Genomic DNA, 18,248 nt, shown 5'->3' with positions numbered 1-18,248 from the left:
GACAGCATTTTACTCACATTTGTTGAGTAAAGACATATAAAAATAAAAAGTTTGTGCTTGCGTGGGTTCTGTCTGTGTAACTACTCCTTCCTCCCATGTGTTAGGTTATCTGGTAAGTCTAAATTAGCCTTGGCTGTGAATGTGGAATATTTTTGATTTTTTTTTAGCCTTGCAAAGGATTGGCAGTCTCTCCAGGGTGGACCCCACCTATTGCCCTAAAATAGCTGATACTGTGTAGGATTCAGCCTCCCCACAACTTTGAACTGAACAAATGAACGAAGATGGATGGAAGGAAAAATGACCTTTTTAGGACTGCGCCGTAAACATCTTTCAATTTCATTACAAATGTGTCTTTCAAAGATGATGTGATTTCAGAGTATGTTGCTTTAGTGCAAAAAAAGTATCTTTAAGCATTAATGCCAGACAAAACTGAACTTCATAGTCAGTGAATGTGAACCTTTTGAATTGTTTCCATTCCATTTATAACATCAACGCAAACCAGCAAGCTGGTAAGTATGTTCCCATCTATTGTTGAGTAGCAGAAGTTATTTTGCAGATTTGAATTACTTTGTTAAGATTCATTCAGCGCCAGGACTGGGCTTGTATAACTTTTCAATTGCACTTCAGTACATTTGTATGTCAGTATTCAGTCTGGATATTCATTCAGGTTAACAGTCCTTGTTGGATGGATCATCATTATGGATGTACAGAAGGGTATTTATTTTCTCACCATCACACAAAGAATAAGGACTAACCCTACATGCGATGAATACCGAACAACTTACAGCAGCTTGTTACTACTTATGAAGCGCCTTGAGGCGACTTTTGTTGTGATTTGGCGCTATATAAATAAAATTGAATTGAATTGAATTACTTTTCTTTGAACATGGTAGGTGATAACTTAAAAACTGTAACTGTAAAAGGTTTATTAGGTAAGCCTAATATTTAACCTATCGTTGCATTACATTGGTCTCAGGACTCTCAATTCAATGTGTCTACATATGCCACATAACCAAAGATCATGACTTTAAAGGTTTTAATTAGTGCGTAAATTTGGCGTGGTTTATGCAACTAATTGTGTATGCAGATGGGAATTAAGGACTTTGTGATACAGGCCTCTGAATGTTTTTTTTGTTTTTTTTTGCCTGTCCCGTTTGGCTCTTTTGCCATCAGAATTGTTGTCTAAAGGCAAAGAAAGATGCCCAACGGATTTACTTTACCAAATTGACCATCCCAGCCTTGCCGTAATGGTCCATTTGATTCACCTTTTATTGTTTATTTTATTTTCACTTACTGAATACGGGACAGACTTGACTGGGGGAAAGAAGGGGAGAAAGAAAGAGGGAAAGAGAAACAGCTGAGAAGAGGGACGGGGGAGAAGGGCAAAAGCCAAAAACCAACAGAACGGGCAGAGAAAAAAAAAAAGCATATATCAATCACCTGGGTCACCTGCTGAGAAAGAAAAAAGAAAACAAGCAGAAGAGAACAAGAGTAATAGAATAAACAACATCACAATGATATATGGGAATATGACAGTAAATACTAAATATTAAACATTATTGTGCAGCACATAAGATCAACAGAACACAGTGTGCTCACATGCTTACCGAATGTGATTACAGGAGTGGAGGAGGTTTCACTTCTGCATTCAGAATTCACTCTGCAGATGTGAAATGGTTTCAGAAAGTTCCACAGTTGCTTGACCTTCCAGGGCTCACAGATTCATGAGGCAGTGCTATTGATTTAAACAGGTGTAAAGGCCTTTCTCCTGCTGAGGAAATTTAATCATGTCAGAGGGCCACCAGGTTATTGCACAAGACACTGTCACCAGCGCTATAGGACACTTTTATGTCAGGGGCCTAGACAATATTAATTTTACTTTCACCTTATATTGTGCAGAAGAAGCGGTCTGGAGATCCAAAGCAGATTCCCGAGAGAAAACCACCAAAACTGAAGCACCCAAAAAAGAGATTAATAAGAACATTTTATTCTTGGAAGTATCTTTGAAGTTTTCGAATGGTTCCTGAATTCACATTCTGATCATTTTTCTGATTTAATATGTTCAGGATCTGTGCTCATCCTCCCTGACAAATCCAGTGATGAAGTTCTTTACTCTGTTGACTAAGCCCAATTAAGTTAAAAAAAAATTAAATAACCAAAAAAATCCTGTGTTTAATTTCAATTAACTTAAAGCACGCTTCCACAGAATCTAAATCAAAGTGTAAAATTTCTTATATAAACCTCAATGTTTTATACAAACAGTAGCAGTTATACTTCAAAGTCATTTCAGGTCTACACTGTGTGTGTGTGTGTGTGTGGTGTGAACTCATAGGTGAGCATGCTCAGACTAATTTCAATTCCTTTTGTGAATGGCTGATTATCACAATCTGTAGATTAAGTCTGGGGCAGCTTTAAGTCTGTCAGAGTGAGAAAAAGACCAAAAGACGAGGGGAAGGCGTCAGCATGGCCCAGAAAAACAATTGTAAGTTAAACTTCTGATTATTTTCATCTTTTATGCTATTTTTGTTGTTGTTCTTGTCATGTTGGTTATGAACAAGAGAACTAATAAGACAGCACGGGTGCAGATGAATGGCAGTACTAACAACCCTTAATGACATAAACACGTTTCAATAAAACTAAAACGCTTTTGTTTGTTGCCTCAGGATCACCTTCGTTTGATTCCGATCATTAGCACATTTGAGACCTAATTGTATTGCATCCCCAGAATGACTCTCACTCTTGGAATCTTAATAGTAGTAATAATTTTAATTGTGATTTTCACCTCAGGTTGTCACATGAAAATGGCATTTTCATATTTATGTGGAATAGAAATGAATTAAAAATGAAAAGGGTAAGAATCAGTGAGAGGCATAGTGATTTATTTTATATTTATTTAACAGGTTACGTGAGCATATTTAGCCCATTGTGAAATCCAGCAGGAATTTCTGATTGCAACAACAGGCAGATTAGTCTCACCGAGCTCTCATTCTCTCCCTCCCTTCTCTTTTCCTCTAACATGCAGTTCAGTTCTCCATCAGGGAATATAGACCTTCAGATCAACATGTGGTCATGTCACTATTTAAGGATGGGATTTTTGAGCATGTTTACCCAGCCTTTTTCAAGGCCATGAGCCATCCAGACCATATTGGTGTTGCTCTGAGCATTTCGATGGCTGGTTATGTGCTTGGAGGCAGCTCCTACTTCCAAGCTCTACTGTTTGGCAGTGCATGGACTGGCCTTATTTATTATTGCTGCCATGATATCTATGAGGGCTACATGATGAGGAGGCAAAGCGCAGATATGGCCGACATTCAGGCCAGCTACCTGGAAAACCCAGATAACGGCTTCTGGGTAGCAGAGACAGACATCAATGGCCAATCCAAGGTGGTAGGGATGGTGGCAGTGACTGGAAAAAGCGGAGAGGAAGAAGGCGAAAGGTTTGAAGACTGGAATGGCGGAGTGACGGGAGGAGGCTCTGAGCTGGCTCAAGATGCCGGGGATGGAAGTTATGGTGAGATGTGTCACATGGTCGTGGCATTTTCGTGGCGCCGCAAAAACTTGGGCTCGCAGTTAACACGGAAGGCTTTGGATTTCTGCAAAGAGAGAGGCTTCGGCCGTCTAATCCTGGATGTGAGCTCTCCACAGACAGCAGCCATTTCCCTGTTCGAGAAAGCCGGCTTTGTGCAAACCTCATCCCATCGCAACACGCACGCCAACCGCTGGTTCTCCAACCTCGCCAGAATAAATGTGATGCGAATGGAGAAGTTAATTTAAAGATAAAATTTAATCTAGCGAGCAGCTATTAGAACCTAAAATGTACAGCATATCATGAATATGTCACTTAATTTAATCTTGTACCATCATTGGAAAAACCTCTCTGTGTGATATTGGTCACTGGTTTCTCAAATTTGCTATCATGGTAGTTTGAAAAATATATTAAATTTCATGTTTTTTTCCACAAAGCAGGATTAACGATCTCAGTTTCCTCGTATTTCTTCTCGCTTTGATCTATTATGTATACACCTGCACCCCTGACAGTCTGTTTCCCACAAACATAGAGAACAATGAGACAATTAGTCAACTTCTCAAACTTAGTTAAATGAACGTATTTGCATATGCAAGTCTAGTACACCCCAGTAAGTTTCTAATAAAAGAATTTATTGTATTTTAAACGTAGTCACGTTCAATTATCTATTGTTCTCCTGTCCACTAAGGAATATAAAAATGTATGTGAGAAAGGAGAAGTGTAGTCATTTGGAAGCAGGAGAACTTTCTTTTAAGCCTCTTTCCAGGGAGAGGCTGAATCCCTCTGCCTCAGAGGAATTAATGCCAGCTGACTTCTAAGACCTCACAACTCTTTGCTTAAAATACCAATGAAAAATGCAATAGTATCAGGACATTGGGAGGTTTAAAATTCTTTGGAGCTAAAAGAGCTGTGAGTGTGTGGCATAAAAAATAGGATAAAGACTTTGGTATACTGCAGTGCATTCAGGTCATTGTACACACGGCAAATACTGAGATTATCAACACCAAACAATAGAGAAAAAGTTTAACTGTTTCTTTATAGGTGGTCCTATGGTATGTGCGTGTATGGGAGGAGGGATTGGGTGAATCCAGGTGGAAAACCCATGGAAATTTTTCTTTTATAAAATAAAAAATGTGATTGTTGACTCTGAAACAATGCACAAAACAGCATTTCTGTTCATTATAGAACCTGATGCAGGAAAAACCTAGTGACATGCATGGTGCAGCATCAGCTAAACAATGTAGATTTACACCTTTCTTAACCTACATTGCACCAGACATCAGCTAAAGGTGATTACAATTTCCAGAATATTATCATCACCGCACAGTAGCTGCTTTTCTTTAAAGGGTATGCGTCCGCAGACGACGAGCCTATAAGGAAAAAACATCAAGCAACCAATGTGTGCAATGACAGGTGCGACCTAAATGAGCTTCAAGAGAGGGTGCTGGATGGATAAAGCAGCTTGGCACTGAGAAACACACACACACACCCATCAGAGGCCTTCAGGCATCAATCATTCCTGCTTAGGCTGTCAGAAAAAAATTCGGCCTGTGGCCAGCAGGCAGGTGCTGAACTAGCCAAAGGAAGATGAGCCTTAATTCTGGCCAACCTGTTGTCATCCTCTCACAATTACCAGTACAATTGGCCTCAAGGTAATGACAGCTTGATTGTAATTCCTGTCATACACATGCTGCACAGATGAGTCAGTTGCCATTTTGGGGACAATGATATGAGATGAAGCTGCTGTGCAACTACTCTCCGTAACGTCAAAATCCATGCTGCCACAATGTCTATGAAAACCATTCAGCCCCTCAGAAGTTGTCGTGTTTTATTGCCTCATAGCAATGATGTCACACGCTTGATGTGCACTGATCACTAGAAAATAACCTTTTAACAGCAAAACATAAATGTAAAATACAAATTGGGAGTAGTGTGTGAGGCAGATGTATAAATTCAAGAAAGACAGACGGAATTTATTCTCTGGACAAAGCTATCCATGTTTATATCACATTATGCAAATGAATAGGCTGATTTTTAACCTTTATTTACAACATAGAACAGCAGTCCCCAACCCCCGCGCCACGGACCGGTACCGGTCTGTGAGTCATTTGGTACCAGGCCGCGAGAGTTGAGGCTCGGTTTCCCTGGGTTCGTTAACTGAGTTTTCCTGGGTCTTTTCCCGTGTGTTATGAATAACTCTTCTTTTTTTTGGAACTGGTACTGGTTTTATTTTGTTGTATTTATCCGTGACACCTTAAAGGCCGGTGTGAAAATATTGTCTAGCAGATCATTACATGAAGGAACCTTTTAAAAAAACAAGCGCGCTCATGCTCACAGGTGTACACACGGGTGGTCACACCCACAAACTACACCCTTTTTGGCTCCTACCTCAAAGCACACTGTGTGCTGTTGATCTTATGTGCTGCACAATAATGTTTAATATTTGGTATTTACTGTCATATTCCCATATATCATTGTGATGTTGTTTATTCTATTACTCTTGTTTTCTTCTGCTTGTTTTCTTTTTTCTTTCTCAACAGGTGATCCAGGTGATCGATATATGCATTTTTTTTCTCTGCTTATTCTGTTGGTTTTTGTTTTTTGCCCTTCTCCCCCATCCCTCTTCTCAGCTGTTTCTCTTTCCCTCTTTCTTTCTCCCCTTCTTTCCCCCAGTCAAGTCTGTCCCGTATTCAGTAAGTGAAAATAAAATAAACAATAAAAGGTGAATCAAATGGACCATTACGGCAAGGCTGGGATGGTCAATTTGGTAAAGTAAATCCGTTGGGCATCTTTCTTTGCCTTTAGACAATAATTCTGATGGCAAAAGAGCCAAACGGGACAGGCAAAAAAAAGAAAAGGAAAAAAAAAGAAAATATTGTCGGACATAAACCGGTCCGTGGCGCAAAAAAGGTTGGGGACCGCTGACATTGAATAAAATACACCAAGATGAGATAATAAAAAAGCTCAGGGGGATAGAGAAGGCTCTGTTTGCACTTCATTTGAAGAAAAAGATGGTGACGTGTTTTGTGTGTAACCAATAATCACACGTACATTTAGATTTGGCAACTCCACAACGTTGACCCTTGCTAAGCCATTCCTAAGTAGCTTTGTGTTGCAAAAGCTGAAGTTTCCATATCCACTTTAATAAATTAAACCATTCCACAGCACAGACGTGATTTTCATTTGATTAATTGTAAGTACTAATAGCTTTTAATAAATATGGATTTTATTTAACCTTATCACTCAGTAAAGAAAGGGCTTCTGTTGATCAAACAGACATTAATTCTGGTTAGATTTAGTGTTGTAAAACAATAATATTTGGAAAGTATCAAATGAAGTGAAATATGGTGTGAAATGTAATTTTCCATGCATGCACAGAAATTAAATGCAACAGAGAAAAACTGATTTATTTGTATTCTTAATTAGAGTACTGACTTTACAGAGGAACTCCGAGGGTAGGAAAGCATTACTTTGAAATTTCTTGTATTTATTTATTTTTTCCTGGTTTGAGGTATCAATAGAGAAACTTTAAAACGTCCTTCCATCTATCTCTCATTACTGGACCAAAGGTTTCCAATTTGAGATAACATAAGATCAATAAAATGGGCAGACTCTCATCATAGGATGAGCTCAGAAATCCGATTAGGAAAACATCTTTTTGTCCCCTATAGGGTGGGATGGTGAGTGCACACCTGTGTGGTGTGTGTGTGTGTGGGCAGGGATTATCTTGAGAAATCCCGCATGCATGCATATTAACAATAACGTATTTCTTTCAGTATCTTACTGATCGGACTCATATCGAGATCTACGCCATCTAGCTTATCATAAGAAAGGAGCTAATGTATCTTCAGGCAAACTCTGACAACAACAAAGGAAGTAATCAACATTGTAAACAGTGCCTGCTTGTGAAGAGGTCTGTCTCTTTTTCTAGATTAGCACCCTTATTGAAAAGGCAAAGATTATGGAGATTAATTACATGAGGGTAACAGCCGCCTATGTGCTGTTGTGTGAAAGCCAAAAGTAGATTTGTTTGGCTCATACATCATCATATACTATTCACCACAGCCTCGCATAATCGCTTTTCATCTTCTTCGTTTCACCACTGGAAGTTACTTTCTTGGCCGTTCTGCTGTAATTCACTGCAGAAGAAAGCACCTGGCCCATTCTGTTAGCTGTTAAATCACAAGTAACAACAGCATACCGTGCATTTACACAAACAGGTTTGCTGCATTTTGGGAACCTGACATTATGCAGAGTGTGCACTTCCTTTTTACTGAATAATTGGTCAATTATTTGCTGCATGGTTCAAGAATGATAAATATACTTTTTATCTATAACAGCAGAATATTAGACCACAGCGCGCAGTCTGAGACACTAACAACTAAAGCATAAAATCAGGACAAATGTGTTGACTGCATCTATTGAATTATACCTAAGGACTGGAACATGTATGAAAGCATAATTACTGTCTCATTAGCATTCAAGATTGGAAGTCAAATTATGAGGATAAATGTGGGATTAGATGTAGCTAATGAGTTGGTATTAAATATGTTTACACGAAAAGCGAACCTCTACATCATGGATAAATGTTCCACACAGTATTAGGCAGTGGCTCGTTTGCTGAGCTCCAGCTTCAATCCAAGAGGACTGTGGGGATTTGGTCAAGCAAGTAATTGGACAAAACAACAACGGAAAAATTGATCACAGCTGTTATAATTAGGAGAAATATGGGACAATCAATTTTTTTCATATTTCAGACGCAATGCCAAGTTACCCAGAATAGCTGCATTCCAATATGGTGAAGGGTAATAGTTATAGTCGGATCCTCTTGTGCTTTAAATAATTCTGCAATATTTTAGGATAATGAACCTTGAGACACAGATCTCAATCACACTGAGAGTTTAGCATATTATTAAAAATGTACAAATGCGACTTGAAATGAAATACTTTTGTAGACTTTTACATGAAAGTTATTGGAGTAGGAGGCTGAATGTTAAATTTGTTTTAATAAAAAACTAAACTAACAACAACAGAAAAAAAGGCCAAACAAAACAAAAAACCTCCCCAGTGATATAATTCATATACATGCTCATATTCGTTCTTTGGTTCTGTCCCACCAGTATCTCAAAAAGCAACTGCCTGTATTTGTGGCACAAATATGGCTGCGTTACGTACAATATTTAATAAAAAAGTAGCTACACAACATACAGCTCTGACCAGATTTTTGCAGTCTTTCACGCTGCTTATTTGAAAAACATAGATATGTAACAGCAGGCTACATAACACCTTTTCCAGGTTTTTTATACAGAACATTTATTTTGGTCTCACGTTCTGTGTTAATGTTATCTTGTGATCATGAGCTATACGCTTGTGTGACTTGAGCAGAGTCACCGGCTATAGCTGTTGCCCTATTCAAGCCTTTAGCTCAGTCCACATCCCAAATAATCAAAACAAATGTGAAAGGTGCAAAGAACCTGGTCTGCTTACGTCACTTCAAAGACTCCATTTCATTTGCGAGAGCAGTTTGCTCTGTTCTTCAAAGCCACATGACAATTTGATAAGAATAGATGTCTTCAGCTGTACGAGGTGCCTGCATACTCTTGACTAACTAGGGAAACCATGACTGACAACTCTCTGGCTGAAGGAATAACATGGGAGGGCAAAAGTTTCACTTGAAGTGAATGAGAACTTGTATTGGAGGGTTCAGAGGAACCAGATAATTTGACCTAAAGGAATCACAAAAGCGGCACAAACAAGAGAGAAGTGGTGGCGTCAGACAAATTAAACAGATAAACAGTTCACCTTAAGGAAATGCATTCATTTTAATATGCTTCTACTACAGCACACCAGTAATAGTAGTTAAAAAAAGGAAGCAGAAATTAGAACAACTCTAAGGTAACAAAGCTTAACCTTCACAGAAGAAGCCCTCTTAAAAAATAAAAATAATCCAAGGATAGTTTAAACTAAGAAAAATACAAGTGTGAGAATTGGTGTAGAAGAATCAAATTCCAAAAGCAAAATGTTACTTGCATTGAACCTTTATATGTCCATGGTGTTGATGATCTTATGATCATTTGTATCTGAATAATCCAAGATGCACTCTACACGCTCATCTGATGCTAACTTGTCAATCATAACGTTCCTCAGAACCTGACATATATTCTTTTTTTTAAAAAACCCTGGCACAAAGCAGAGCTTTTACTTTATTAAATAAGACTCTGAAATAGTGGTTGAGATCATAAACTCGCCAAGGTTATGGATAAAGGAATCCCAAAGGCTATTTTCCTATGTGTAGTTTTAGGCACTTCTGCTTTGGCTTCAGTTTTCTTCCTTTGAAGCTATTACATTTATGTACACTTTACGCTAAAGAGGTGCATTTAAGGGTTTCTTCCCAGTTACAGCAAATATAAAGAGGACAGGTTGAAAAAACAAACAAAAGAAAAACAAGTCAGAACCAGATGGGTCTAATGTAACATCACATTTTGGTTGGGTATCAACCAAAATCATCATAACAGCAAATTTTCGAAGATGTAAAAGGAAGGACGGCGCTCCTTCTGAGCGACTGGAAGACTGCAACAGCGGTGACTCCATTTCAGGTAACGTAAGCTCATTGGACATCCTGCAGTTCGTGTCATATCACGGGCCTTTGTGTAATTTTTTTTTTTTTACTCATTTATAATTATTTGGCAGCAGCGGCAGGAAATGTAACACTTGGCTTCTAATATAGGTGCTAATAAACCCTATTTGTGAATTTTTCCCTCCTGGCTGAAGTGGCACCTCTCAAAAAGTAATGAGTCAGGGTAAGCTAAAGGATCATAATAACGATTGTGCTATATTCTTTCCACTTGAAATCTTATTACTAATGCACAGATTGCAACTGGTTCCTCTTGTATGAATGGAGTGGCCATGACTCACTGACACCATTTAGGTCTGTCTTACATCTTTTTTTTTTTTTTTTTTTTCTTTTTTTTTTTTGGAAGGTCTGTCTTACATCTTGTTTTAACTAAATAAACCTGCTCCAGGTTAGGTTTGCTGTGACAATCAAAGAAGGTTGGCAATATAGTCCAACAACATTAAGATAAGATAACCTTTATTAGTCCCACACGTGGGAAATTTGTTAATATGCATATGGAGAAAGTGTCTTATTAATGATAAAAATATCTCCTGACCAAGTTGGGAGAAACCAATAAGAATATTGGGCGTGCCAGCCGTTGGTCTAGAAACACTAAGACATTTTTGCAGTAGGAAACCTGCATTACCTGCAACCCACATGGGTTGCAGGCAGTGTTGGGAAGGTTACTTTTAAAATGTATTCCACTACAGATTACAGAATACATGCCCCAAAGATGTATTTTGTAAAGTATTAAACTACGTTACTCAATGAGAGTAACGTATTCTGAATACTTTGGATTACTTAATATATTGTCATGCTTTTTACAACTACATGAATGTACTATTGCTGTGTGATTTATTACTATTACTGAAGGATGCTCGTCATACCAATACCAACTAGATTTTTGAATCTTAATATAAAATGAGTAACAGTAGGGTGGACAAGACTGCACTTTTTGCAGCGATCTCGTATAGAAAACTATTCAGCGTGTTTATAAAAGGGGTGGCTGTAGCTCAGGTGGCAGAGCAGGTCAGCCACTAATCAGAAGGTCGGTGGTTCGATCCCAGGCTGCCTCCTGGCTGCATGCCAAATATCCTTGGGCAAGACACTAACCCCGTGTTTGCCTACTGGTGGTGGTCAGAGGGCCCGGTGGCGCCAGTGTCCGGCAGCCTCGCTTCTGTCAGTGCGCCCCAGGGCAGCTGTGGCTACAATGTAGCTTGCCAATGTGTGTGTGAATGGGTGAATGACTGAATGTAGTGTAAAGCACTTTGGGGTCCTTAGGGACTGAGTAAAGCGCTATACAATACAACATACCATTTACCATTTCCACCGGCGTGGAATTACCAAAAATATTTCCACAAAGTAACTGTATTCTGTATACCACATTTTTAAGTGGTAACTGTAACGGAATACAGTTACTCATATTTTGTATTTTAAATACCTCCGATACATGTAATCTGTTACTCCCCAACACTGGTTGCAGGTGATGTGACTCACCAACAAAATCAATAACACTGACGCTGATCGTTTGCACAATTATATACTACTTGTTCACAGGAAAAAGAAAGCTTGCAGCGCTGATAATCTCAGCCTCAGCTATCTGATAGAATTATTCATCAAATAAAAAGTGCACTCTTCAGGCCCCAATTTGTTCGACAGTTCATTAAGTTCACATTAAATAATCATTAGCTGCAAAAATACATAAATATTTGTGATTTCTCCTGAATAATCTAGCAAAATTGGTGCTTTATGTGGTATTACCACATCAAAGAGGGATGATTTGTTTTGTTAACTTTTGGAAGCTTCAGCCTTGTGATATCCCTTAAGAGGAAACTTTTATTGGCATTTAACTCTGAGTGATTACGTAAGATCTTTTGTGAGTGCAAGCACAGATGAGAGCTCAGCACTAAATGTCAAAACACATCACTTACGGACTAAAGAAGAGGTGCCGCATTGATTAACTGATAATATTCGTGTTCCAAACTGCGAGCAGCCGAGGCCGGCCTGTTTGATTTAAGTTCATTCATTGGTTGAAGCAGTCGGGGACATTTTGATAGTGAGTTCGGGGTAATGTTACTAGGCATTTTCTGTAGTTGTGCTTTCTTAAAGAAGCCTGCTGAGAAATATCGCTTTCTGAGAGATGATGTACAGCTATTATTAAAGACTTGCATTTCTTCTGCTTCTAAAAAATGTCGATTTCTAATGAGACAAAATAATTGATGACATAAAGACATATTATTGGCATCAGTGTTTTTTCGCTGTGTTATTTTATAATAACCATCATAAATGAACGTTCAAGTGAAACATAAATCCACATCTCTGTCTTTGCTCCGTGATACTTTTTCTATATTTCTTAAATGACAGCATAGGTCCTGATCCAATATATTGGGAAAATCAATAATTTCTGATGATGTACACCATATCTCAGAGTTTCCAGGGTTATTGAAGGAAGTGAAGAAAATAATCCCTATCACAACTGGCCCACATAAACCATTAAAAATATGGCTTTGATCGATATCTGTATTAATTAAAGAAGCGATTTGACAAGGAAGTTGGACGACGGCACTTTATCATGCACGCTCAGTGAGTCACGGATTAAGTTGTGCTGCGGTGAGGATATCTGCCACGTGTCACAGTATTAAAGTGAGGAAGGGATAACGTCTCAGTCTTCGGTGATGAGATTTGCGCTTCCGAGTGAGAGAAATAGACCTGTTATGGACTTCGATTTCTGCTCGAGGAAACGACTGCAAGGATGCACAGCAGCCTCGCAGTTATAGAGCGCTTGTTGCCATCTGTTATGTAACTCCATACATGCCAGCTGTCATATCCAGACAGATTATGCAGTTGTTAGCCGTGCTGCTGTTTGTATTAGCAGCTGTAACACTAGATAGCTCGGTCTAACCTTTCTGCGCCTTCAACGCCGCGTCAGAAGCTTTCGTTCTCATTTTAGGCAATTTACATGTATGAACAATTCTTGGACTTGGCACACACTTCAAAAAGACTATTAAAGTGTCAAATTAAAGCTTTTATTGGCTGGGATGTTGGCATTTTATAAATTATTGGTTATAAGAGAGCGCAGTGGGATGTTTATACATCTTAAAAGCTGTCTTAAAAGCTTTGTGTTTTTCTCAGCCGGGTGTCACTGTCAGCACTGAGCAACAAGACAAAACACAGTGTGACTGGAGAATGTGCAAGGTGAGATGTGATCTCTAAAGTGAATCAAATGGTTCAGACACTGGGTATTGACTGCCTTTGGAAGCTTAATAGGGGATTTAATAGGCCCAGACAGAGAAACAACTTACATTTTTCATGATGCTATTTCTCAGGGGTATTAATGTTTGGACAAGCTGACAAACCTAGAAGATATTTATAAACAGTGTGCTGCGGTTGCTACAATTCAGGTGTCTCGGAGGATCATTTTGAGATGGATTCTTACTTCTCGAGCAGAGGGCCGAAATGGATTTCTTCTCAAAATGAAACAGAGACATACCAGCTTGGAGAAAATAGGATTTACAGTACAGTTCCTCCAACAACGGTGTGGATTATATATATAAAAAAAGCTCTGAGCATCATAAAAAAGAATCCACGCAGGCAGATCACAGGTTCAAAATAAGTCTCCTTACAAAAATAAGAATGAAGAAGATGATGGATGGATGGATGCAAGCAAAGATAGGACATGCTGGTCCAGCAGCTGGGAAAGTGGCAAACCTGGCCCCTCTATAAATTCGCTTTCATATGCTTCTTTTTTCTAGCACCAGCATAACGTTGCCTGAGCTATATATTCAGATTTCCAGCAGTATGCGTTTGAAAAAACTAAATGAAAATGAGACTTTATGGGAGTTTTAAATATCAGTATTTTGGATAAATGTGTATGTATAAACAGGACAATCTCATCTTTAGCATCAGATGCTGTGGGCAGAAGCAACGCCCAGAGACTAATTGCATCCATAGGTGAGTGCCTTGCACAAGGGCACAATAACAGGCGAATCACCTCAGGTTTTAATTAAGTTTTTAATGGTGGGAGAAGCCGGAACCCCAAGAGGAAACCCACGCAAGCAACAGTGCTAACCACTGTGATTTACTGTAGCATTTAACTGAAACCTCTTTCTGCAACCGTACCAACATCCAACAGGCTGTTATCAGTCCATCTAGAGTTAGGATTAGGATTGGGATTTGATTAATGCCAACTGCTTCTTATAGAAGTTACACCAGTTCAGAAAACTCAAACATTTGGTACGTAAGATCTTCAACCCTAAACTGGTGGATGTCAGCCCTGTACACTGACGACTGATTCGAGGCATCAAGAACAAATAACACCAAAATAATTATAATAGCAACACTTAAATTTAATCAGAGCATTATTCGTTATCAAATTGACCTCATCTAAATAATAAAAAAGGACAAATATTGAATTTGCATAGCTAGAATTCATTTGCATATTTTATAAAATGAAATTCTGCACTTGTCTTTAATACAATTTTCAGCTTTTATCCAAAGTATAATCCACTTTACTGTGTTTTGATTCTGGTGTCAGGCTTTAAGTAATTTCAAGTAAATATTATTATTGTTGTATTTGTATTATGAGACCAGCTGGGCTCATTTTGACCTAAATATTAAATAACTGAAATTAAAGAACAAATGGCCAGCTCTGAGACTTAATCTCTCCAACATGTCCTTCCCCTGAGCCTCCTTGCAGACATGCCCAAAACCTTATGTATGAGGCATCCAGGAAGCATCAAATTCAGATGCTTGAACCGTCTCATCTGGGTCCGTTCGATGAAGAGGAGTACTGGGTCTACTTTTAGTCCCTCCGGATTGGCTGTGCTCCGCAAGCTAACAGACTTCGCCTGCTTCTATTTGCTATCTTGTTCTTTCACCACCCAGAGCTTGTGGCTGTAGCTGAGGGTAGACTCATAGATCAACCTGTTAATTTACAGCTTCACCTCCTCTCTCCTTCATATCGCATAACACATCAGTACAGCATCCACATTGCAGCAGTAATCTGTCTGTCAGTCTCATGCTCTTTCACGTTACTTTTGAACAAGACCCCAAGATACTTGAACTCCTCTACTTAGGGGAGCCCCTCATTCCTGACCCAGAGTGGGCACCCCACCCTCTTCTGGCTGAGAACCATACACTCAGATTGGACATGCTAATTGTCATTCCTGATACATCACACTCAGCTGCAAACCACCCCAGTGTGAGCTGGAGGAAGCCAAGAGAGCCACAAAATCTACAAAAAGCAAAGATGAGATCCTGAGATCTGACACCCTCCTCCTGTTGGCTGCACCGAGAAAGTCTGTCCATTAAAGTTATGAGCAGAACCTTTGACAGATTACCGTCCTGGTGGAGACCAACACCCACCAGGAATGACTCTGATTCATTGCTTGCAATGTGAACTAATCTCTCACTACTGTTGTATAGAAACAATAAAAAAACAACTAAAACTAAACGCACACTTCAAGCACTGATAGCACACAGTTTATCTCATGTGTTGCTCAGAGCATGCTGGCAAGTGACAGGAGAAACAAACACTTGCTACCTTCTTGTCAGTGCTCCAGGAGCAAAGGTAACCCCTTTTTCAAGCAGATTTTCCAGCCAAGCGTTGCACGGTCACATCAGCAGGTGAAGTTTTTCTCGCTCCCAAGAGGGTCATTGCTGCTCGGGTTGAGGCTTACAGTGTAGCAGGATCAGTTTTCTTTTTCATGTGTGGCATGACCAGGGCACGGCTCAGCTGTCTCAAAGAGATCCGACAACATCACCAATGTTCGGAAAACTTCCAGCCTGGAAAGTTCCTTATCCAGGTGATAAACACAGCGATGTAGCAGCTCCTCTTTAAAATGACTGAGAGAATAACCATACCCACTTGGTACCTGTGGCAAACATTAACTGAATAAATAGCTCAGTTTAATAAAGCGGGCGAGTCACCTGGGACTCTAAAGCATTTGTGTTTTTTAAAAAGCACTAATCAAAGCAGAAACAGAAACAATGACAATGTGACATCATTGGGAACATTCACTACTTGAATGAGCGGTCCTGTGTCCACACTGTCACTAAAATAAGGGTAACAAGGTTAAAGACCCCAGAATCTATATTTTGCATCGCTTCTTAGTTACTACTGTTATGCTACACGAACACAATGTTCTCTGGAAGGAATAAAACTGTTTGGTTGAAGGAGAGGCTTTGTTTATTTCGTTTTTTCCTTGTGCTCTCCTTTCTACTTCAAATAGGATGTGACTCATAAATAAGGTCACACTCACTTCAGCAGCAGTCAGCAATATTTCTAAATCAAAACTGGTTGTCAGTTGATGGATTGTTTGAGTGTAACGCCTGGTTGCTGTCAGTCATTTTGATCAAAAAGCACAGACCTGTGTGGTTTGTGCTGAGTCTTAGGATGATCATAGTAAGATTCTTTACCAAACGTTTGCTCTTAATGTCGGTTTTTCATTCATAAATATCTACAACCAAACAAAATGTTTGAAATAAAGTCATATGCGGTGTGCACCCACAGTCTAGCCCAATCATCTCCCAACAACTAACACATACATTTAGATAAATTGGGGAGAAAAACAAATCCTTAGTCATTAGCAGTGCATAAACATCATTTCCAGAAAATATGGTTGGATGTAGAGAAGATTTATTGAGTATTTCCATGTTGATGTCACCAGCCTTCTATTGCATTCGGGGTTGTTTATAGCTTAAAGCTGGTGGGCTAGACTTAAAATGTCTTCATGGCAGAAAAAAAGCAACGTGTCAAATGTGAAATCTGAAAGATGCTGTCAGAAAAAAAAAGACTGCTTTAAAAGCCTGTCAGGAGAATGTGTGTATCTGAAGTAAGCTTCACAAATGTGACTTCTATGACTTTTTTCTAACAAGGGAAGATTTTAATAAAGGGGATTCTTCTTGTACCTGAGGGAAACTCAGCGGATGAGTGTAAAGGTGTTTTCAATCCTGTAAAGTTTGTTGATTTCATAATTGCTTGGATTACATGCCTTACCAAATGGCGGAATCCAGACAGTTTGAGGTACCGGTAGATCACTATAAAGTTGCAACTCTGTTCCTGCAATTATGCTATACTATGCACTAGTACTTAGGTAACAACACTAAATATTATGGGGTTTTTTGTTTGTTTGTTTTTTTTGTTTTTTTCTAAATATTTCAAGGTCAAGGTTCTTTATTTGTCACATGCATAGTTATACAAGTATAACACACAGTGAAATGTAGCCTGACACGCTCCTCGACATGTGCAAAAAAATTGGGGGGGTGTAGAGGAAAAACATTATATATATATATATATATATATATATATATATATATATAGCAGCTGGATAGCGTAGTGGTTAAACTACACGCCTTTGGAACAGAGGATCGCAAGTTCGATTCCTGCCTGGGGCGTCTGTATCCAGTAAGGGTCCTAAGGCTAGACCCCCTATGCTAAGCAAGCCTACCGCAGACATGAGCGAGACAGATAAATATGAAGGCATGCCGGCTCGGACGTCGCCCGGATCAACAAGGTCCGCGTCAGGTGTTGAGGAACCAGGGCACCCTGACGAAAAGTGGGCTACTGGAACAAGAAGGCATCGGTGGGCAAGGGACGAAAACAGGGCGTTGTTGGAATGCTACTACGCAAGTAACCCCGGCGGAAGGGGCTACATGAATAGGATGAGGGACCTATGGATTCTTCGATACCCAACATCCACAATGACGGCGAAACAACTAGTAGCTCAGTGTTCCAACATTCGAAAGAAGGGACTGCTCTCACAGCTAGAGATTGACGAGGTACAACACAAATGCTACGGCAAGGAGGAGTCAGGACGCCAGGTCAGGGGGGAGATATCATCACCCCCACCCGAGATTGGGTACATAGCCCCAAGTGCGATAGGAGAAGGATCGTTGAGTGCGAGAGGAGCTGACCTGAAAAATAGGATCATGGCCAAGCTTGAAACCTGGATCCCCCGTAGCCGGTTACCAAGATTACGTGAAGTACCCTCAGAAGGTCTGCTAGATGATGTTAATGCAGCACTACGGGCAATACCTACAACCACGATTACCGACACTAACAAGCTGATCTACAATACGGCAGCAGTGATCAGTGAGATGCTTGGCTAC

At 39.5% G+C, this 18,248-nt stretch overlaps 2 protein-coding genes across 2 annotated transcripts in view; both read left to right on the top strand.

The window, feature by feature from the left end:
• The window catches only part of LOC308407882 (uncharacterized protein), a 65,955-nt gene that overhangs the window by 34,002 nt on the left and 13,705 nt on the right, over positions 1-18,248 (top strand). The window lies entirely within an intron of this gene.
• Positions 1,967-6,069, top strand: LOC308407880 (putative N-acetyltransferase camello). The gene has a single exon (XM_080899823.1). The coding sequence runs from the start codon at positions 3,070-3,072 to the stop codon at positions 3,772-3,774; it is 705 nt and encodes a 234-aa protein (XP_080755949.1). The 5' UTR covers positions 1,967-3,069; the 3' UTR covers positions 3,775-6,069.

The sequence above is a fragment of the Rhamphochromis sp. 'chilingali' genome (genome assembly GCF_963969265.1).
Source record: "Rhamphochromis sp. 'chilingali' genome assembly, chromosome: 12".
Taxonomy (NCBI): Eukaryota; Metazoa; Chordata; class Actinopteri; order Cichliformes; family Cichlidae; genus Rhamphochromis; species Rhamphochromis sp. 'chilingali'.
This window is presented reverse-complemented; position numbering and strand designations above follow the sequence as displayed.